Raw genomic sequence first — 23256 nt, 5'->3', positions numbered from 1 at the left:
CCTCACAGCGGCCACATCAGCTGTCAATTTGGGGACCATTAACAATGGGGTCAGACTGTGAAGATTCAACCTTAGAGCATCTCAGGCTTGATTCATTCATTATTACTTTTTTTTTTTTTTAAAAAGACCCAGGATGTACAGAAAGCAATGGATGAGAGGAGATTTAAGGATGCCGTACAACTCCGAGGGAGGTGAGTGATCAAGAATAAAACTCTGCTAGAGATTTAGGTCCTTGTTTGGTCCTTGAGACTGTAGTTAGTCTCAATATAAAAATTAAAAGAGGTTGAGTTGAAGAGATGGCTCAGCAGTTTAGAGAACTAGGTAAGTAAGATCAGTTCCCAGAACCTGCGTCCCTCAGCTCATAAAACTGCTGTAAATCCAGCTCCAGGGGAATTGGGGGTGCCTTCTTCTGGCCTCCATGGGCACTGCACTGATATTCACAAACCCATATTAAATTAAAACTAAATTGTCATTTTTCTTAAGGAGTTTTGAGGGAAACCTGAAGACCTACAAGCGTCTTGCCGTGAAGCTTCCTGATGACAAGATCCCCAAGGTATTAGCCAGCTTCCAACAATGACCCAGTCTTCTGACTGACTCAGGGATCTTTTTATCCCATACCCCTCTCAGTGTGAATCCTTGGAAGCTTATCGTCACCTCTCCCTTGTGACCTTAATCATAACATGGCCACCTCCTGCCAAACGTGACACAGTATGATCCCTTATAAGTGTGCAAATGGGACCTTGCTCTTGTCTGATGACTTGACACTGCCCTGTTCTGTTTTCAGAGCAATTGCAATGTGGCTGTCATCAACGTAGGGGCACCCGCAGCTGGAATGAATGCAGCCGTGCGCTCCGCTGTTCGAGTCGGCATTGCAGATGGTCACAGGATGTACGCAGTCTATGATGGCTTTGATGGCTTCGCCAAAGGCCAAGTGAGTCTCCCCGGTGTTCCTAGAGAAGTGAGAGTATGCACATGGGTATGCCAGACTCATCGCAGCACCTACTCATTCAGGATTGTGTGGTGCTTCTACTGATGTAGGATTTGAAGCAAGATGGTGAGACATGTCTGATCCCAGAGCTGCTGTCATTGGTACGATGGCAGTAGGTTGGAGATGCCAAGCTGGAAGAGGTCTGTAACTTCCCTAAGGACCCTACCAGAATACATTCTCCAAAAACCACATGACTGGAAGCTGGCAGACCTGGAGTTCTCGCCCACTGTGTTCTGCTCTGTGACTAACTCATGCCTCACCTAACATGGGAATCGCCCACAATTGATTACATCTGCTTAGCCAAACTATGTTCACGTTTCTCTCTTCTTTGCCTTCAGTGCTAAATTATTTTTAACCTTTACCAATTTAAAAACCATGATATCAGTTTTCTTTTCTAGTGACAGATTCTGGTCATCTAAGGTGTTCACCTGGGACACATGCTTAGGGAGGGTTAGGTGTGGACGTCCCCCACAGGCAGGGAAGAATAGTTTTACTGAGGCTTTACGCCAAGTCTTCTCTGAGTTAGCACCACAGTGTGTGTGTGGAGGGGGGAGGGTCAGAGCTGCAGCCTAACCCATCTCTCTGGGAACTCAGCCTGAGAGAGTTCAGAACCTTGCGCTGTTTTCAGAGCCTTTGGTTCCTGCCCTCCCCCCCCACCCCCAATTTCAGCTGTTTCACTCTGTGTTTGAAATTTAGGTCAAAGAAATCAAATGGGGAGATGTTGGAGGTTGGACTGGACAAGGAGGGTCCATTCTTGGGACAAAACGGTAATTTCCAAATTTTAACTCTTATAGAAGTTCTGCTTACTTTATGTGTATGAGTGTTTTGTCTCTATGTATGTGCACCGTGTGTGAAGGCGTTGGTTCTCCTGGAGCTGGAATTAAAGATGGGTGTGAACTGCCGTGTGGGTTTTGGGAACCAAAGCCCAATCCTCTGCAAGAGCAGCAAGTGTTGTTAACTGTTGAGTCATTCAGTAGTTGTTAACAAAGATGGAAGAAGTACCTCCTAGAGAGAGGTGGCTAGATGTCCGTGTCGAGAGCGGGACACCTAATGAAGCAGGGACATCTGTCTGCCATTGCTCCAGGAACTCGGTCATGTTGTAGGGAGCTCAGTGCCAGGAATGGGGGGAGGGGTGCAGATCGGGATGAATATGTACCTCACTGGTTAGCACTTGTTTCCCACCCACGAGGCCTTAGGTTCAATTCCAGGCACTCTAAAATTCCTTTTTCCATGCTTCCGTATACTTGAAGAGCAAAGCCATATGTGAAAAGCTTCTGGCTCACTCTGGTCATGAAAATGAGGGATGATTACAAAGCTGTCATTACCTGTACTATCATGTGAACAAGCACGTATTTCAGCGTTGTGAGAGGTGCAATGTGTCTGGGTCTAACCGAACTGAGCGACATAGTGACTCCAAGCTAAGTTGCATAGCTGAAGAAATGACCTGGGTATTGCTAATTTAAAATCATGTTTTTCTGACTTTAAAAAAAAATCCTTCTTTTATCTACAAAGCTGTGATTAAGGCATTTTAACAAATTGTGTTATGTTAGGTCCAACTTTGTTTTATCTTTGGTTATTTCCAGGATGCAAGTATTAGTACCAGCCGTTACTGTGACTTACATTTTTTTCTTTTGTGTGGAAGGAAAGTAGTTTTTAGGTATTGGGCTCTATGTCATTGTGACTTATGGAGACACTTGCTGCGCGTTCCCAGTTTGCCCCTTGGGCATATTCATTTGTTTGCTGCAATTTTCTATATTCTATTTCCAGTGTTTATTTCCATATTTCAATAACTTCATCGTCAACCTATATTTTTTTTTTGCCACAGTATAAGTACTTCATTTTCTCCTTTAAGCATGAAAAGTAAGATCGGGGTGGTTTTCAGATAAAATACTAGAATCAGGTGTGAGTCACTTTCCATTGCTTAGTGGTGTCCCTGCTGACTGTGTCTTTGGAAATAGGTGACAGTATAGAAGAGGAATGTAGGTGAATGTGGTTTTGAAAGAAAGTAAATTGATGTATATGCATATATATATAGCATACATTAAAGGAAATATATATCAGTTAACATATTATATATTATTGTATTATTTATAGACACATAATTATATCAAAATATATTATACTATATATACACACACATATGCACATGCATATACTTTGGAAAGTGGAAATTTCTATGTCAACAATTGCTATCGATATCATAAACTATTGTATATTTTCTTTTTCCTCATGATCAAGCGCAATTGTTTTGGCTCTTTTGTCAGGGTCCTAATGTAGCTCAGTCTGTTCTGGATTTCACTATGTCTCCTGGAGCTCAGACTGGTCTTGAACTCACCAATCCTGTTTCCACCTTGAGTGTTGAGATTATAGGTGTGCACCGCCACACCTTGTGGAGGCAGCATAAGTCCTCTGGGGTAGCATCATTTCTCTCCGTCTGCCTATATTTGGTAGTATGGATTCAATTTAGTGCTTTACACATGTTAGGCAAATACTTGACCACTGAGCTAAATCCCCAGCTCTCCTGCTTTTGCAAAAACGCTCTTTAGGGACTTAATATCTTGCTGTTCCTGCCTTTAGTGGTCATTCTCCAGGACTCTGCTATCCTAGGTGCTGTCAACCGTGGAGCCATAGGAAAGTAGCCCAACTGTCCACTGTACCTTACATGCCACCAAGTTCAGACATAGTTGGGAGTTGGGAGACAAGACCCCAACAGGTGCGTAGAGATAATCCCAGCATGTGGGCGTGCTCTCACCTCTTGTTCTGTCTGTCCTCAGCACCCTACCTGGAAAGCACTTGGAGAAAATTGCCGAACAGATGCGTTCCCACAGTATCAATGCGCTGCTCATCATTGGTGGATTTGAGGTACGTTGTTGTCTGTCTCCCCGCATGTTGGTTTTGGAGGTTTAAGTTGTAGTCCCATGTTTGCTTCACATGTATCTGGTCTTATTGACTGTTCTTCAGGAACTAGGATTTTAATACCCAACCTAGTAGCCCCGTAGTGCAGAATGGCAGATCAGTGAGATGTAGCACAAACGTGGTCCAGTTCTGATGAAGTAAATTAACCACACCGGCACATATTTGACCAATCTACCGGGACTTAGTTTGACGTTTTCTGATTTGTTATCAACCTGTAAATATAATTCCATACTATTCATTTGAAATACACTGATGATTTAGAAAGGAAGGTGGTTATAGGGTTAGTTTTTCTTTTCAGAATTTTCAAGAAGTCATATTGGACTGTAGTCCTTAATTAATGGGGATGAGTCCCACAAAAACCTTGATTTACTTAAAGACATATATGAACTTCACATAACTAGACTCAAATTTCTAAGAGAGTCATTTAGTCTTACTACTCTGTGCTAATACAGCGTCTCCCCTTTGTGCCTGGGAAGCTGCTTGTCCTTGTTTGTTCCTCTAACTCACCTGTGTTGATTTTTCAGTAGTCCCTGGTCTCCTTACTGTACCCTGTGCACCGTGGTGGCAGTAGTTCCCTGAGACTCTCCCAGGCACATAGTGTCCATGTCCGCCTCTCCGTCCCTGGCCCCACAATCACACACACTTGTCCGACAGGCCTACCTGGGACTCCTAGAGCTGGCAGCTGCCCGGGAGAAACACGAGGAGTTCTGTGTCCCTATGGTTATGGTTCCTGCTACTGTCTCCAACAATGTGCCGGGTTCCGATTTCAGCATCGGGGCAGACACGGCTCTGAACACTATCACAGACGTAAGTGCGCGTGTGCCAGCAAAGCAGGTGCAGCTGATGCTAACCCAAGGCCTCGACCCTTTTATCTACCAGGGCACTAGAAGTAGCCTTTTACCAGCTACCAGCTGGGCACCTAAATATTTTTGTTTCAGGAAAGCACATTTTAAAAGTTCTTTAGGACTCTGAAAGTCCTTGATCTTTACTCCCACTCCAATTCTTTCCAAAAGTCCTCCCAAGCAGTTGCTAGCCCGGTGTCACTCTGTTGCCAAGACCTGTGGATAGACAGCTCGCTTGAGCTCAAGCAGTGCTAAACCACTGTGTTTTCTGATCTGATACTCAGTGTAGTGTTTTCTAAGTTTTGGGTGAATATAATTTCCTTTCAGTCTGTAAGCCTCTTATTGCACTGAAATCCCGTGTCCAACATTCTCTACTCTATGCTTAAGGGTAGAGATTGAGCTAAATAATTCATAATGCTATTTTCTGAAGCGCCTGTTGGCACTTCACTGGATTTTGGGCTACGTTTGTTATTGTTGTTTCCCTCTTTTATAAATTGGCAATCTTAAGTCAAAAGTACTGATGCTTTTTTATTGTTTGTCTCTTTGTAGAAAGCAAGTAACAAAATACATGCATTTCAGCGTTACATTAGTAAATTATACTTGTTCATTTTTTGGGGAGTTGAAGATCACTAAGTCAGAATTCCAACAGTTTTCATTAACTCTTAAGCCTTTTTTATTTACGGGAGAACTAATTCTTATACATATTTGTGTAGGGTTTTGATTTTTCTTAAGCTCTTGACACCAAACTCATTTCTAGTACTGGTAGATAAAACGCCCCGATGCTTTTATGATATATCACAGAATGGTAAGTAACGCTTAGCGCTGCTTTCTTGCTTTTCTCAATTTCGGAAACGTTTCTCTTTCTGTTTAATGAGGCTCGTGCCTGGTGTGTCTCGGAAGCAATGTCCGTTTTATTTATTTTCGGTCACTAACTTCTCCTTCTGTGTTGCATGTGCTGTCTGGTGACTGCTGCTATTGCTTTTGCTGTTGCTGTTGCTGGACTCGGGCTCTTGATGGATCTTCCTCTGTGAATGGAAAGAAGGGTATCTGTCACAAAATGGATTGAAACCCAGGGCTCTGTGCATCCCAGATGCTGAATTACAGCCTACAGTTTACATAGGAGGAATTTGCAGGGGAAGCAATTAGAGTTTCTTCTTCACAAGCTCCTGGTCATCTAATTAGAAGTCCGCTTGCAGGTGCTTCTGGCCAGTAGCCTGTGGATGGCCTGTGCCCTAGAGCAGCTATGAATGTGGCCTAGCCAAGAACAATCATGAAGGCATTTGAAATATTATGAGAATTATTTCTGCCAATTATTTTTGGAAACGGTATTGCATGGTTCTTGAGTGTGAACTTTGGAGATGGCAGCATCCTGCCAAAACGGTGAAAGGTTGGACACTCCTGCATACTGTCAGTCACAGTTAGTGGGAGCCTCTGCAGATGCCATCCAAGGTGGGTATTTATCTCCTTGTGGATACCAGTGTGCACTGTCAGGCATGAAGGAAAGATTCTCTTTTTATTATAGTTTCCCCATAATTATAATTTATGATTCTTAGCTCTTGTACTAATAATTGTTTTGTCCCAGACTTGAATATTTAATATATACATACTGTTGAAAATTTGAAACTCAAAATAGGAAGGAGGGAGAAAAGTTATCTATTCCCTCTTACTTGCCTTAAAGAGATTTTGTAATGTTTTTTCTTTAATTTCTTTCTTTCTTTCTTTTTTATTCATTTGAGTTTTTCAAAGCTAGTGGTAGTGCGTGAGAAGGAAATCCGAGTTGTGGGTAGGTAGCCATTGCTGAGGTCTACAGGCTTGGTGGGTGTGGATGTGTGGTCACTGTTGCTCCTTGCTTCTGAGGTTCCAGGGAGCTGGGTCGTCTTGGTTCTGTGATCTCAAGGTGGGTGACTGAAGCTGGGCCAGGAAACATAACCTTAGTGAATGTTACCGTCGCTCTGGAGAGCTAATAGCCGAGTGAGGATGAGAAAACATGCCAGAGTTCAGTCATGTGTCCCGAAGGTAAAGGGACTAGAATGTGAAGAGGCGCGAAGACAAATGAAGGTTTATTCTAATAGTTGGAAGTTGGACCAGAATTAGTCTAGGTTGACCACAAAAATGAGGGGAGGTTGGCACTGTGTCTAGGAAAAGAGGACTTGAGGAGACTCTACCCAAAGCGCCCATGCCTCCTGCTGCTGCATCTAGGAAGCCCCTGTATAGAGCGGGCAGGAAGCTGAGAGTAGTTGCCTAACCTCACTGGGTAACTTAAGCAGATGTCTAAAAAACAACTATGCACTAAGTCACTTGTTTCTCTACACTTGTCTGTTTCTAGGGGATAGTAGCCTTCCGGGGCCCTGGAGAACATCCAAGCTTACCATCCATGGCTGTCTCCCAGAACCAACTGTTTCTTTAGGTTTGGAAAGTCAGGCAGTTCTCAGCTTTGGGTGATTATATATCTAGTAGACAGCTGCAGTGATGAAGGACATTTTATGTCATCAGAGGTAGGAGAGAGGAATTCCTAACATGTAGTGAGTGGAGGTCAGGCATGCTGTTAATTGCTTTACAGTCTTGGGGACAGTCCTCACAACAGGGACATATTAGTCTCAGAATGTCTGGCTTGTTGAGGTGAGCAAACCCGAGCCTCTCCAGTTGGATTAAACAACATCATTGCCCTTGAGAACTGATCCTTGTCTTGGCTAATCGCTCGCCCCATTGCCAGCAATGATACTCAGGTATAGGGGCATTCCTTGAATGGTTTTCAGTATCTGCAAGGTAATGGATAAGTCCTCTGGGTAACATCTCAAAGCAGGCACTTCAGAAGTCTGGTGTTGCAGTGTTGGCTTTACAATGGGACTTGTTTTTATTCCTTACCATTGACACCAAGCGTTGTTTTAGTCAAAAAATACAACCAAAGCAAGTTAAGTGTGAACTGCCAGCAAATGGCCACAAAGGTGACATGACATAGCCCTGAGGATAGCCCTCCTCCAATAGTGAACACTGGGATATAGAAAATTGACTCTAGGTCCTCATAACTGTGTAGCATCATCGTCTTCTGAAGTGTGTACAGTCAAAATGTCTACTGCGGCTTTATTGGTGTTTTAAAAATTGCTGTTGCTTGCTGCAGGATCTAGAAGCAAGACTGTTTGGATGGTTTCCTCAGTTTGCTGCTTTTCCTGGGTAGGGCTGGCCTCCTGGCATTTTCCTTTCAGTTGATTAGAGAGGAACAGAAACAAAAGAGGAATGCTGGGAAGAAAGCTCTTGCAGCAATAAAACTATCACTACAAATGTCAGAATGGAATTTAGCACTAACTCTCTCCGTTGGCACCTGCCCTCCTCATATATCCCTGGCCCTACCCCACTCACAGGGAAGACTGGGCTGCCAGGCACTCTGATTTCCAGTGGGAGGCTTTTTAATGACACAGCTTCTTTCTGTATAATTTACTCCTAATAAACATCTAGCTAAAATAGTTCTCAGCAAATGAGAACTATTTCTTAGAAAATTCTGAGGGGTCTAGAAAATGTGTGGGGGCACTGACCAGTGGGTTAACCCAGATTGCTTTGTCATAACAGATGATTTTTAATTCAATCAATTATAACAACCACAACCTTAGCAAGAAATGGCTGAGCACTGGAGAGCAGTGAAAAGGCTCAAAGCCAACTAGGGGTGGAGGTGGAGGGTTGGTTGTGTTGGGAATAAGGGAAAGCTGAGCCCTGGCCTGTGCTGGCGACCCTGTCTGACCTTTAGGCTGAACACTCTATGGACTAATTTACTATAGGTCCTTGACCCACTGTTCAGAATCCTTGGAGCATACAGGTTTTAAATCTGAGGATGATTTGGTTGCAGAAAAAAACATACAGCATTCATTACAGCTGCCTTGTGGGGAGACAGAGTCCCATGCTACAGTCTAGCAATAATTATACAGCAACCTGTGTGGATGATTATACTAAGGAGGGTAAATAAGATTTATGGGTCAGACTTGCCACCCACACTGGTCTAAAAATACACTGCCTTACTCTGGGGGCTGCCTGGATTTAGGAACTGTGGGTGAGTAGACCTGAATCCTACCACTAACCTGGCTTTACTACCTGAGGTAGGCATTTGAAACCTCTGTACAGCAGCTAGGAGGCTTCTGTACAACCGAGTCAGACATTTCTAGTTATCCTTCTGAAGCAGTGACTGAGGTTCCAAATGAGCTGTCTCGCTTCATATAAGCACTATCAAAGGCCCAGAAAGGTTGCTCCCTCCAGGAGGGAAACAGGTATTTCCAATGGGGAGCAGAGGGACACACAGAAGCCAGTGTGGGTTCTGTGATGGACCTGCAGGTAACGTCAAATGCATGTCTCTTTTCCTGTCAGCGGTTGGCGGTGGTGCAGTGACCCAGCTCTGCATTGGTGATAACAGTCATTTGATGTCATCCTTGCAGCCATATGCTCCTCCCAACACTCAACCCTCACCTAAAGAAGTGTTGGGACTGGCTTTATGCTTAAACACCCCCTCCCCCCGCCTTCATTTTCTTTCTCCACCTCCACTGTAATGCCGAGAAAGGAGCAGCTGTTTCATCTAATGACTAACCCACGATGCACCTCTTTCCCCTCGGCCTGATGCCTGCTTTGCTGCCTGCTTTGCACCACCTTGACTCTGCCACTTGTGTCTTCTTCCTGTGGGACAAGAAGAACAAGGCGGAGGGATACACCTAGTAGCCCGGGAATAGTTGCGGCTTGCCCTCCACCTGCTCAGACACCAATCCAGGCCTCTCGTGGCCTCTGTTGACCCAAGCGGACAAACTTCCTGCTGGTTACTTGGTTCCCTCCTCCCTGTCATATTCCTGAAGTTACTGCCTTTGCCCGGTGCCTTGGCCAGTGATGGACTGGCACCCCTCTAACTGTCATGGCCCTGCTGCTTCAGGCTTTCCAAGCTGCGGTCATGATGGCTGATGTTCGAAACAGCCATGAGGAGTTTTGCATCCCGATATGCGTTTTGCCTGCCACTATTAGTAACAATGTCCCGGGCACAGATTTTTCTATCGGTGCTGATACTGGCCTGGGTGTGATTATCGAGGTAAGAGACATTCTGCTTCTGCTTACATTTTGCTTCTTTAGCCTTAATGAGTTTTTCTTCTGCCCTAAGCCTGCCTGTCAGCTCCAACTTTCCACGTAAGGTCTTTAACATTTTCCTGTCTGAGCTTAATTGGAAACTGAGACAGAAACCCTTTCATGTTTTTCAGAAGGAATAAGCCAAAATGTATGTTTACCTTTTGGCCACGTTTTTGATAACAGGGTAGTGTCTCCTTGTTTTTCATGGTGAGCACCTTTTCTCCATTAACTCAAGATAAAATGCTCTATGCGGGCCTCTCCATAGTGTTTCTGTACCATCTGAATAGGAGAGCTGTGGACATCCCTGCTGGTAAGGTCAACTGCTTCTATCCAAAGTTCCATTGTTAGAGTTGTGATGTTGGAGGAGGGTGAGAGAACAGGTCAAAGGAGAGAGCACAGTAGATTGGATCTAGATGCCCTGCAAGTAAGTATAATAGCTCTCAGAATTAAGCATGGTCAATAAAGCTGCTCAAACAAAGGCAGACCCAGGCCATTGCTTGGAAAGACTTCCTGGTGTGATGAGAGACACTCCAGGAGACAAAGTCACTCTCTGAGAGGAAAGTGGCTTTACCTGCCACACACTGTGGGGAGATGGACCAGCTGGTGCTAGTTTCCACATTGTAACACAGGTAAAGAACTTAACATACTCGGTGCTGTTGAGACAGGAAGATGTCTGCTTGCTCCCAAGTCCTTTGCCGCAGGTAGTGGTTATACAGCAGCAGAAGGGATGTATAACATGTGGGCTTACTTGTTGGGGTTACTGTTTTGCTCAGTTCCCACAGCTGGCAAGTCCCAAAGAAAATCACACAGAGGTCTCCATAAGTTATGAACTGAATGGCCCATTAGCTCAGGCTTCGTGTTGGCTCTTATAACATATATTAACCCATTATCCTTATCTATGTTAGCCACATGGCTCACTACCTTTTTCAGTAGGGCAGGTCATATTCTGTTTCTTCTGTGATCTGGGCAGGACAGTGGAAAGAGCTTCCTTCTTCCCAGGATATTCCTGTTCTTATTGCCCTACCTCTACTTCCTGTCTGGTTTTCCCGCCTCTTCTTCCTGCCTGGCTATCGGCCAATCAGCATTTATTTAAAATATGATGGACAGAATACAGACAATTCTCCCGCATCAGAGATGGTGGTCAAGCATGTGGAGTTAGTGTCTCATCGTGCTCAGCTCCTCCTACCCCGACCCAAGAGCGGCAAGCAGACCTCTGACTAAAGACGTTCACATCCAAGCTGGTGCTAGAGCAGTGGTTCTCAGGAATCACATATCAGATATCCTGCATATCAGACATTTACATTATGATTCATAACTAGCAAAATTACAGTTATGAAGTAGCAATGGAAATAGTTTTATGCTTGGGAGGATCACCACAACATGAGGCCCTGTATTAAAGGATTGCAGCCTTAGGAAGGTTGAGAAGCACTGCTCTAGAGTTTGCATTGATTTTACAGCTGTTGGAGAGATTTCTTAGATCCCAAGTTCTTTCTTCTAAGTTAAATTGCAGGAAAAGGGGAGATGCCCAGTTGGGTCAAGCATCTGAATTCTCCACTAAGATCTTAGCATGGGACTTAACAGATTGCCATACCCTTGGGATCTCCCTTGGAGCCTTTCTGTTGATATAGCTCATGACCAGTGTGGAAGCTCCCCTGGCCTGTATTCAGACTTCTTTGGAGTTTAATTTCTTTGTGTGTTAAACAGACTCACAAACAAGCCTATAAATTGAACCCTAGTCATTGAATGCCTTAGTGCCCAGGCACAGCCCTGAGCTTTCCCTTCTAAATACCTCCATGGACAGATGCTATCACAGGCAGAAGTCCTAGATGATCCAACATACATTAGCCTTTTGTCTTGGACACTGGCTTCACTGACAGGAAAATGAGGATCAGTCATTTCTCTGCTGGCACACAGCAGGACAGGATTTTCCCTGACCCATTCCCTACCTCCTTCCCTATCTGGGTACCTAAGTTCTTCAGTGAGTATTCAGAAGAAATACCTTCCCTTGAGTCAGGGGCCAAGTGGAGAGGGAACCTCTTAACATGTAAGACATGATTCCTCCCACATTAATGTCTATTGATTTTCTTTTAAAAAAAAGGAGCTCTGTGATTAACTCAGCCTTACTGTCTTACCTTTTATTTACATTTTGGAGGGACAGTATGTGTGGCAGAGTGGTCATGATGTTTGAACTGCGACTTGACCTTCTTCGTCCAAGAACCTTCCTCCCAGAGGTTCACCCAGAGGATATGCTACTCTGTGCTCTCGGAACTCCTTGAACTTGGCTATGAGGCTTTTGCTGTAGCGTAAGAGATGAGAACCACAAATGGTTCCTGTTCTCAGCCAAAAGTCAGGGCGGCCCCTTAGCACATGGCAGATGGCATTGGTAGGCTGGCCCTTTTCATGTCAGTACTACTTTTAATAATTGAATGAGACATGGCTACGATGTCTTCCTATTTTCAGAAGAAGCTAATTGAAGTCCTCAGATTCAATCTGGGTAATGAGAGCGTATAGGAAGAGCATACCATCCCAAACCCATCTCCTTGTTCTTCCAGCCGGTGGCACACAGAAAGCCTGGACTTTTATTCCATGTCAGATATAGTCCAATCAGTTTCTTTTTGTTTCGTCAACAATCCATTTGGATCAGAGCTAAGACATTTGTATAAATGGGCCTTGTGTCCAAAGGCATCTTTCTTAGTAATATTCTTGTATCATCAAGTGACTAGTTCTATGGATTAGTGGGCAATAGATTGGGCATATTGGGAAAGATTAAATTGGAAAGGTAGCCCGTGTGATTTTGCTCCCTGACTGGCCACCTGCCTTAGCTCAGCCATGCAGATCTGCAGCTTTCCTTCACCTTGCATCATCTCTGTTGCCTAGGGATTGAGAGCTTCCCACCCACCGAAGCATATAGTAAATACTCTTGGGCAGGGAGATCTACAAGAGAAACTGAAGATTGGAATGCTTTTCATAAAAGCTGTGTTTGTTCTTAAGCACAGTCTGTTAAATGTAACTCAAAGTGATCATGTAAGAATGACCAGAGAGTTATTAGATTTTGGTGCGAAGACTCACTTTCTGCTCCTCCTATAGATCTGTGGCTGTTACAGTCCCAGTGTCTTGTCTTCCAACATGCTGTCACTGTCCTCTTAACTCTGGACTACTGACAGGCAGGGCAAGTAGCTCATGCCCTTTTATTCAATGCTGAGCATCTGCTGCGTTGCAGGCACAGCTGGCTGTGAAGGGTAGTGGAGTGGCATTATCCCATCCCGGGGTTCCTGTTCTTAAAGGAATGGTATCCAGAGAGGAGGAAATACCCAAATCTAATACACACACATTGCAGGAAGAATACTGGGTGAAGAGAGTGAGGACACAGAGTCACGAGGATCCCTACCACAGGGACTATCCAGTCCTGGAGGTCACGTAGTGTCTTCCTGAGGAAATGACTTTTTAACTGGGTCACAGTTTGCACCTAAGAGCAGGACACAGTCTGAGTGAGTTTCCTATGGCTGCACACGTGTTGTGTTGCCAGAGTACCATTTGCTCATGGCTGTCTGGGGCAGAGGTCAGGGAAGTCAAGGTGCGAGCTCCAGGACAGAGGCTGTTGTTATGTCTTCTAATTTCCTGACCTGCATCCTTGGCAGGCCATGACCCCTGACTCTTGCGTCCTCTGAGCCAGCATGACGTTTCTCGCTCCTTTGTCTAGTAGCCTGTGCCCTGGCTTCCTTTGCTCCCTTTACAATGACACTCAAGGCTCTCTTGGATAATCTGGAATAATCCCATCTCAAGATTGTTTACTTAACTTGTATAAGAGATGGCTCATGGCATTCCAGGGCATATGAATGGAATCCCTTTGGGGGCTTCTATGTGCAGTTCTTCACTGTCCCTGTGTATGACAGTTCCATGGAGGCTCAGAGAACAGCATATCCCTGTGTTAGGACAGCAACTGGAGCTGGGAGTTGGACATGGTGATGGGAATTGGCAGGGTTGTGCATTCCATAGAAAGGCTTTAATGCAAGCCTTTAACCCCAGCACTCGGTAGGCAGAGGCCGGCAGATGTCTGTGAGTTCGAGGCCAGCCTGGTCTACAAGAGCTAGTTCCAGGATAGGCTCCAAAGCTACAGAGAAACCCTGTTTCAAAAAAAAAAAAAAGGCTTTAATGCATACTTAAAAGTTCAGTGCCACAGGGTTTTGAAGAGGGCAAGAACACAATCTGGTTGGATTGCATACATGGATGTCAGTTTCTTGGGTACAGAACAGATACGGAGCAGAAATGAGTGGCATCTACACTGGTGCCACGGGTGTAAGGCAGTGGGTTGTGTTTCCGTGTGAAACCTGGTGCCAGTGGCCTGAAGATGTCTCTGGATGCCTTTGTCCAAGACGCTGTTCTCTGTGGACAGAGGTACCCAAGCATATACCTAAGGTAAACTAAACCTAATATTACAAAGAGCTTTTCACAACAAAGCAAGATCAGAAAAGCAAAGATGGCATCTAAAAAACCAGGTAATCAACATTTTCTTGGGAATATAAATTCTACCTGCTAAATACTGCTTTGCAAAAATCCTTTCTCAGCGAGGACATATTCAGACAGAAAAGCAAGCGAACACTGACTTGGGTCTCCAGGGTAATGGCCCAGCCAGGCTCCACCGCAGGTGATCACAGAGATTCTGACTCCCAGGCTGCAGCTAAGCACTTTTTTCTACCGCTCCTCTCTGTACCCAATGCTTGCTACTGCACGCTCAGGTTTGGTGGAGGGACCAGCAGCTTGTGGGGAGAGCAGGCCCTGGGCTAGTGCACGTGCGGCACTGGCTAAGATCCTGGATTCAAATGACGGATCTCCTTGTCTGTGGCCAGACGTGTGACCGAATCAAACAGTCGGCCAGTGGGACCAAGCGTCGGGTGTTCATCATTGAAACCATGGGCGGATACTGTGGCTACCTGGCCAACATGGGGGGACTCGCAGCGGGAGCCGATGCCGCCTACATCTTTGAAGAGCCATTTGACATCAGAGATTTACAGGTACGTCAATCCGTGCGTGACTCTGAGAGTACCTCGTTTAACAGTGCCGAGTAAAGAAGCCTTATTTCCTAAGGCTGGAGATGGTGTTGGAAAACATGGCACGCTGTTTGCGTTTCAATTGTCATCTCCAAATCCAAATGTTTGGACTTGAGTCTTAGGAGCTCTTTGGCTGGGTGGCCAACACTAGAAAGGGTTGAGGGTCCTTCCTGTGTGTGATATTTTATACATAATGAATATTTTGCCAGTATGTGTGTATGTGCACACTTCATGGGCTAGAAGAGGGTGCTGGATCCCCTGGAACTGGAGTGAAGGATGGTTGTGAGCCACTATATGGTTCATTGAAGCTGAGAACAAAGGCTGGGTCCTCTCAAGATCTGAAAGTGCTCTTATGGGGTCTTAACCTCCTCTCTCTCTCTCTCTCTCTCTCTCTCTCTCTCTCTCTCTCCCCCCCCCCTCTATGTATGTGTATGTATTTTTAAACGGTCATTCATTTGAGAAAGATGAAATGCTTTCCCAATGTTTAGTATAAATCACTTGCTTACTGGGACCTGGTGTTTTAAATAACATCCCGTAGACCTATTGAAACATTGTCTCTGTCCTAGTTTTGTTTACCATTCTTATGATAAAATTCTCAGGCAAAAGCAACTTAGGGAGAAAGGGTTTATTTTGCTCCTAGTTCCAGGGTATGGTCTAGCAGTCCAGGGAGGCCAAAGCACCTGGAACTTGAAACTGCTGGTCACGTGCTCAGTCAAGAACACAGAGAGCAAATGCATGTGTCCTAGCCATCCGCTAGGCATCTCTTGTACATAGTTCAGAATCCCCTTCCTAAGGAGTGGTGCCACCCACGGTGAGTGTGTCTTCCCTCCTCAGCTAACATAATCAAGATAATCCTTCATAGCCACACCCACAGACCCAGCCTGATAGTCCAGAGACTCTTGGGTGGTTGTGGATTGTGACAGGTTGACCATGAAAACTTCGCATCGAACTCATGAACATTAAAAAAAGGAATGCATGTGTTAGGCAAATGTATAGAGTAAGTATTTTAAGCGGGAAACTTAGCTGGGGATGGGGGCCGTATTCATTCACTAATAGATACACCCACTAGCGTAACCCCACCTCTTACACATTCCATGCTTATCTGGATTACTATCAATACCATTGTATTTCCCATTGCTCACTATACTCTTCTGTACTGTAATACCCCCCAAACATTAAAGCCATGGAAACAGCTGACATGTTCAAACTGGTGTTACATTCTAGCATAAATGGTATTACAGCAGGTACCCAGTTTAATGGACTAATATGACATTCTTTTCTAGTCCAACGTGGAGCACTTGACAGAGAAAATGAAGACCACCATCCAGAGGGGCCTGGTACTCAGGTAATGGGAAGGATTTGTGTTCTTCCATTTTAGGTGAGGGTTCTTGGGCAGAAGCTGTCATATGCTCTAAACCCCAGCAGTAGCTTTCCTTTGCTGCTGATTCTATGAATGCTAAAGGAACACGGGTACAATTATTTATAGTTTCTTTTTTCTCTATAATCTACAAGTTGTTGTTTTCAAGACAACCATCTACTTAAGCCCTCCTGGCCTTTAGGAAGAAAGAGAAATATACACGGAGTCAGAGGAGGGGCAGAGGGGCAGAGGGGCAGAGGGCTGGTGTGGGAGTGACTGGGCACCCTGAGCCTTGAGTCATCTGGCTGGATGGAGCTGTTCTTTGGAAAGCCTTCAGCCTCTCTGGCCCTGAGTGAACTTGAATCCTTCACCTTCATTTCAGAAATGAAAGCTGCAGTGTAAATTACACCACTGACTTCATTTACCAGCTCTACTCAGAGGAAGGCAAAGGGGTGTTTGACTGCAGGAAAAACGTGCTGGGCCACATGCAGCAGGTAGGTTGAGGCCTTCTGTGATCCCTGCGCCTCAGGGGTCCCCTTTAGATGGTGCTGTTCTGTGGAAGTGAGCATAAGTAAATTCTAAGATATTTTAAATATCTAAAATCTTTCTTCTTTCTTTCTTCCTTTCTTTCTTTCCTTTCCTTTTCTTTCTTTTATTTTTTTCAAGACAGGGTTTCTCTGTAGCTTCGGAGCTTGTTCTGAAACTAGCCTTTGTAGACCAGGCTGGCCTCGAACTCAACATCTTAAGTCATATCAAATGCCATCATCTTTAGGATTCTCTGTCTTCTGTGATATCCGGGGTTTATGGGAAATTCTCAGTTGCTCTTCTCAAACAGCAGAGAAAAAACAACTTAGTGGAGGAAGGATTTATGTGGGCCAGTAGTTAAAGGTGCTAGAGCCAATCGCAATAGATAGAGGTAGGAGTGTGAGGCAGCTGCTCACTTTGAATTACAGTCTGGAGGCAGAGGGCAAGCAGGAAGTGGGGCTGGGCGAAGAGACATCAGCTGAGCTTCCTCAGTGACATACTTCCTCCAGTTAGTCTATCTCAAGCTCCACCCCCAGTAAGGGACCATATGTTCTAAGGCATGCGCCTTTGCGGGAGATTCCATACTCAAACCACAGCAGGAGTTTTAAGGGAAAAACGATCAGCTTCCATTTGACAAGAAATACTCTCATTACTTTGTTGAAGTAAATATCAGCATTTCATTAAGGTTGGATGTGAGACCGTAGCATTTATTTGAGACTTTTGCCAAATCAAGATCATTTGGTAATACAGAAGTACTTCTGTGCCTCCAGTATAATGTCATTTTTTTGTCTTTTTTAAAATACTCTTGATTTATGAAAAATGAGTGTGCCTAGGTGACACTGGAAATCAGCCTGGGACTCAGTAGCTCCGTTGTTCCTTATTTGCTGACCTGTGTGCACTGTAGGGAACTTTCTGTATCTTCATTTCTGTGTGTGTGTGTGTGTGTGTGTGTGTGTGTGTTTTACTCATGTATGTTTATGTATTGTGGTGGTTTGGGCATGACCCCCACAGACTCAAGTTTGAATGACTGGCCTGCCATTCAATAGAGTATCAATATTAGGAGGCATGGTCTGAATGCAGGAAGTGAGTCACTGTGAGGATGGCCTTTGAGTTCTTATATATGCTCAAGCCACACCCAGTAAGTTAGTTCACTTCCTGTTGCCTACGAAGTAAGATGTAGAACCCTCAGCCCTTTCTCCTGTACCGTATCTGCCTGCATGCTTCTCTCCATGATGATAATGGACTACACCTCTGAACTGCTAGCTAGCCCACAATTAAATGTTTTCATTTATAAGAGTTTTCTGTGGCCATGGTGTCTCTTCACAGCATAGAACATTGACTGAGACATGCACCCTTTCCCTTTTTTTGGAATGTATGTGCATGTTTGTCTACTATATGTGGAGGCCTAAGGTTGACAGCAGAAGTCAGCCATGATGACTCTCCCACATTATTCATTGAGGAAGAGCCTCAGTCAAATTCAGCGATCGCTGATAATTGCTATTTGCTAGTCAGTGAAGATGCCCACTTGAGGGAACTTTGAAGCTAGGAGCCACACTAACTTCCTTTAAAAGGTGAACTCCTGAAGTTGAGTAGAAAATATGTACCCTCTCATTTCTGTGAGTCCACCAATTTTTATCAGTAAAGAAAGTTTCGATTCATCCCAGATCTTAGTGGGCTGGGAAGATGACTCGGTAAGGTAAAAGCCCTTGCTCTGCAAGAATGAGGACCAGGATTTGAACCTCCAGCACCTGCATAATAAGCCAGGCATGGCTGCACATGCCTGTAACCCCAACACTGGGAAGTGAGATAGACAAATGGAGAAAACTAACTGGCGAGGCTGCCTTGCCGAAATGGGGAGCCTCTCATCGTGTGAGAGACCCCGTCAAGGCAATCGGTGGAAAGCCAGAGGGAGCCACCTGGTGTCTTGTCTGCCCACTGCATGCTGACATACAGGTGAGCACAGCTGCATTCGCACATGCCTGCACCACCCAGAGAGACAGAGGCAGGAAGAATGATGGCTTACTTGTTTAGTTGAGAACACTGCAAGGTTGTATGGCAGGCTGAGGTGAGGCTCCAGGACTTGCAATTCTGTTGTCCTCTATATGCAAAACCAGGCCACATTTGCATATTTGTAGTTCTGAACAGCACATGGATCTTGCTAAGTTATGGTATTATTTATTTATTTATTTTTAAAAAATTTAGAGAAATTGCTGTATGATTTACATTTCACATAACTTGCCCACCACAGGGGGGAGCACCTTCTCCATTCGATAGAAACTTTGGGACCAAAATCTCTGCGAGAGCTATGGAGTGGATCACAGACAAACTGAAGGGGTCCCAGGGAACAGGTAGGAGTCTGTCGGGAGAATGGATGCACAGCATGAGGTGCCTCGGCTTCCTCACTGAGAACCCTGTGTTGTAAAAGCTATGGTGTCTTTCCCTCTCCTTTAAATCTGCCATCGAGATGCCCGGCGTACTGTCTTATCCTTCCTTGCCTGTGAGTACTGAATACCATTTATGACTTCCCAAGGTTATAATGAAACATAATTAATAAAAATAAATGTTTTATTTCTGTTGTTAGCAATGGGTGACAAGTAGTTCGGTAGCTTTCTTGTTATCCAGAAGATTGTCAGGCACACACTGCTTGCCATTAGCAAGACTGTAAAATGTAACTTCTATTTATTTCTGTGGTGTCATGAGGCACATTCAGGATCTCTTTACTTAGGCTCTCTAACAGTTGTTCATTGATTTGATTCACAGGTAACTTTCTAGTAGGGCTGGGAAATGTGCGCAACTGACTGGGAAGGCTGTCCTACTTTCCTTCTTCAAACTCTAAATATTAGTTTTTGATGTCTTTATTCTGTCATACAGTACTTCCTGATGACAGTTTTCCTTTCCTCCACCCCTCTCACCTCTCTCAGGCTCTCCTTCCCTCTCCCCCAGATCCACTCCTCCTCCATTTCCCTTCAGAAAAGAGCAGGTCTCCCAGGGATATCAACTGAATGTGGCTTAACGAGATACAGCAAACTAGGCACAGACCCTCATATCAAGGCTAGGTGAGGAGCCCAGTAAGAGTCCCAAGTGTAGGCAAGGATCAGAGATGTCCCCATTCCTACTGTTAGAAGTCCCACAAAAGCTAAGCTAACAACCATAATGTATACGCAGAGGACCTAGCGCAGACTCACACAGGCTCCTCCCCCTCCTCTTCAGGATTCCCCAAGCTCTAAGGGGAAGGACCTGACGGAGACTTCTGACCTGGGCTCTCTCTCTACTAATATCTGGCTGTGGGTCCTAAATATTGTCTTTCTTCAATACTTAATTCTCTCCTTCAGAGGTAACCCTGGGATTTTATAAGAACCATTCCTATGATCTCTTCAAGAATTCTAGAATGTCACTATGAAGCGAATACACCTTCACAGTGTAATTTGACTCGGCTTTCTAGGTTGCATGAAGGTGTGCTTCTGTCTCTACTTCTGGGATGGTCTTGCTCACACACCGATGAACACACACGATGGAACTGAACTGCTCAGACCAACTAACCCTTCAGGTGTCTCCAGATTGCTGGACTCAATATGCTGTAGTGTCTGGGGTCTGTCCCTCCCCCACACCCAGCCCAGATGCATGCTCAGCGCAGGCTGCCAGCAAGTCTCAGCAGTCCTTTGCTCACTCACAGGCACCCTGGTTTCCTCTGTGGCCACCTGGCCCGTGACTGACACCGAGACGTCTCAGACATTACAATCCTATGGGGTAGAACACTTGTTTTGGTGATGGAAACCATCTGCCAGCTGTTTCCCCTCTGGTATCTTCCATAGGGTCATGTTTGAAACTGAAGAGGGGGGGGGCAGTTTCCTTTACAGTCTGTGTGACATGGGAGTTGAGCTTGCAGGATGTTTAGTAGACCCTTCCTGTGAAACCATCTGTCAAAACCTCCAGTTTCCTTTGTGGAAAGATTTGAGTGTGACATGGATTTCATTCTTGCTCAATGGAGCAACACACTTTCTCTGAAAACTTTTGTGACTTACGTTTTCTAGGACACTTTAAAAAAATCGTTTACATTATCAAAACTTGGCAGGAATCTTTTCGCACCGTTCCCTTTTGAGGCCTGCAGTCCTAGATCCAATTCGCTTTTCAGAATGGCTGTTTGCGCCAGGCTTTTGGCCTCCTCTCCCCTCAGGTTTCTCTGTCAGTCGTCTAGGTGTGTCTTCATCAGAACAGACCCACACGGTGATCAACGTGTGAGTTACAAAGTGGCAATCTACAAAGTGGATATATAGTTCCAACCGGCTTTCAGTATTTTTGAAATCCTGACTCTGGCTTTCTTTTCTCCTGATAATTTTTCTACATCACTTCATACTCTTGTATTCTTTCTTTCTTCCTAGATTTCCTTTTCCAGTTTGTCCCTGAGCGTTTATTATTAAAGCGAAATCTTCTTGCAATTTGCGCATATTTTCTTATTACACTATTTAGTGAATGAAATACTTGACCAGCATTCTAGAAAATGTTCCTTTCCAGGAACCTCTCCCACTAGTGGCCGATATTCAGTAGGTGTACTATAGATGGGAGGCAGGTAAAGGGCTCCTCTTTGGGTGTGTGCCATAAAGAAGACCCCAGCACAATCTAGCCCTCTTTGTACTTCATCCTGGAGGAACCCTGAAGGGACCTAAGGAGGCAGAGCTCAAAGACCAGTGCTGTGTTGGCAGTCTGGGAAGGACCCTGGTCGTATAGGGCCCCTCGAGAGACTGGACGGCTGTTTCTCAGGGGTACTCCACATTCCCCCAGGCTTGGCACCGAGTGAGCACTCCTGGGAAGGTCTCTGAAGTACTCCTGAGTAGGTCTCTCTCAATACCCAGATATGTTCTCTGGTGGTTTCTCTCCCTTCGCTGTCTCGTCTCTCCTAGGCTGTGAGATGTGCTCACCCAGTATGCTGAGTGGCTCTTAGATTTCTTTTTTTAACTTTCCACAGGGAAAAAATTTGTTAGCGATGACTCCATTTGTGTCCTGGGAATAAGCAAAAGAGACCTTCTGTTTCAACCAGTGGCGGAATTGAGGAAAGAAACTGATTTTGAGTAAGTCAAAAATGTGCCTTACCTGAATCTCATGAGAAGGAATGAGAAATAGGAGCTGTGAGGACAGATCCCCAGTGCTGCCCTGGCTACTGTATGCAGCTCACTTACTGACCTGCTTTAGGTAATCTATGAGCTTTTCTGGTGTGGTAGAACAGGCCTACAATCTCAGGACTGAAAGGCTGTTTTAGGAGAATCCTAAATTCAAGTTCAGATCGGACAACATGGTGAGACCTTACTTGGAAACACTAAACATATAAAGGGCTGAGGACATAACTTGGTGGTGGAGCAATTGTACCTAGCTGTATAGGGCCCTAGGTTCAATCTCTAGTGACATACATGCATATATACATATACAGATACATATACAAACACACATGCAAAGACACAGACATTCATGTACAGTCTCACACACACACACACACACACAAACACACATATACTAGGTATGGTGTGATACTTTTCATCCTAGTATTTGATTGACAAACTGAAGGATTACAAGTTTAAAGCCTGGGCTACATAATAAGACCTTGTTTAGAAATGAGAAAGAGTTGCCATATCACCCCGAGTTTATTCAGATGACTGCACCACAAAGCCAAGCCCATCTTTTTAGGGGGAGGCTTTTCAAACAACTCCCTGCAACCTGTAGCAGTTGGGAGTTGTCTTCAGTACAAATGGAATACCTGACGGCTGACTTATCTTCCTGCCAGGCACCGGATCCCCAGGGAGCAGTGGTGGCTGAAACTGCGGCCTCTCATGAAGATCTTGGCCAAGTACAAGGCGAGCTATGATGTGTCGGATGCAGGCAAGCTGGAGTCCTTGGGACACCACCAGGCCACCTCCCAGGGAGAACCGGCAGCCATCTGATCCAGCATGCTATCCCCTGACCTACACACTTGTCTAGGGAAGCCCGTAACGTTCCCCAGGGACCATGCTTTTTGTAACATAGTTATTTATCAGCACTTTATGCAAGTATTGTTGACCGGGTATTGTCAGCAATGATAATCAGAGAGCACCACTTGCCATAACCACCAACCCGTCAGAGCCAGAGAAAGGAAACCCAGTCCCCCATGTGCTTGATCCAGTGTCTGTTTTCTACTGTACGGGGTACTGTCTTGTGCTTTACCATGTGTGTCTTGTGGAATTAAACATTTGGCTACAACTCCCATGGTCCTTTATTGTTTCTTGTTTATTTTTTTTTTTCAGTAGTTCATTGTTCTAAGTAGGAGGCTAAAACTTCAGGATGCTTTTTTCTTGCTGACAGTTTCCTCGGCAGTTTTCTGGACAGAGGTTAGAAAAGTCTCCTTAGATATCCCAGGGGCAGGTACAGATAGGGACTAAGCAAACAGAGTCTTGAGAGGAAAGAGACGCTGTGATCAACCCCAGCTGTGTGCCATTAAGCGCACACTGGGCACTCCTGTGGGCTGTA

At 44.9% G+C, this 23256-nt stretch overlaps 1 protein-coding gene across 2 annotated transcripts in view; it reads left to right on the top strand.

The window, feature by feature from the left end:
* Positions 1–22989, top strand: part of Pfkp (phosphofructokinase, platelet) — a 62683-nt gene extending 39694 nt beyond the window's left edge. The window contains exons 11-22 of one of the 2 annotated variants that reach the window (XM_048460796.3): positions 127–191; positions 484–553; positions 785–931; positions 1685–1755; positions 3763–3850; positions 9647–9799; positions 14682–14846; positions 16166–16227; positions 16622–16733; positions 19013–19112; positions 21728–21830; positions 22538–22989. In XM_048460796.3, coding sequence (XP_048316753.3) covers positions 127–191; positions 484–553; positions 785–931; positions 1685–1755; positions 3763–3850; positions 9647–9799; positions 14682–14846; positions 16166–16227; positions 16622–16733; positions 19013–19112; positions 21728–21830; positions 22538–22694 — 1293 coding nt within the window. In that variant the 3' untranslated portion in view covers positions 22695–22989. Of the gene's footprint in view, positions 1–126; positions 192–483; positions 554–784; positions 932–1684; positions 1756–3762; positions 3851–4558; positions 4712–9646; positions 9800–14681; positions 14847–16165; positions 16228–16621; positions 16734–19012; positions 19113–21727; positions 21831–22537 lie in introns of both variants that reach the window. The other variant, XM_048460795.3, reaches the window with a different exon arrangement.
* Positions 22990–23256: the final 267 nt, after the last annotated feature.

The sequence above is a fragment of the Myodes glareolus genome, chromosome 14 (assembly GCF_982192425.1).
Source record: "Myodes glareolus chromosome 14, mMyoGla1.1, whole genome shotgun sequence".
NCBI lineage: Eukaryota > Metazoa > Chordata > Mammalia > Rodentia > Cricetidae > Myodes > Myodes glareolus.
Note: the sequence above shows the minus strand (reverse complement) of the source record. Positions and strands in the feature narration are given on the sequence as shown.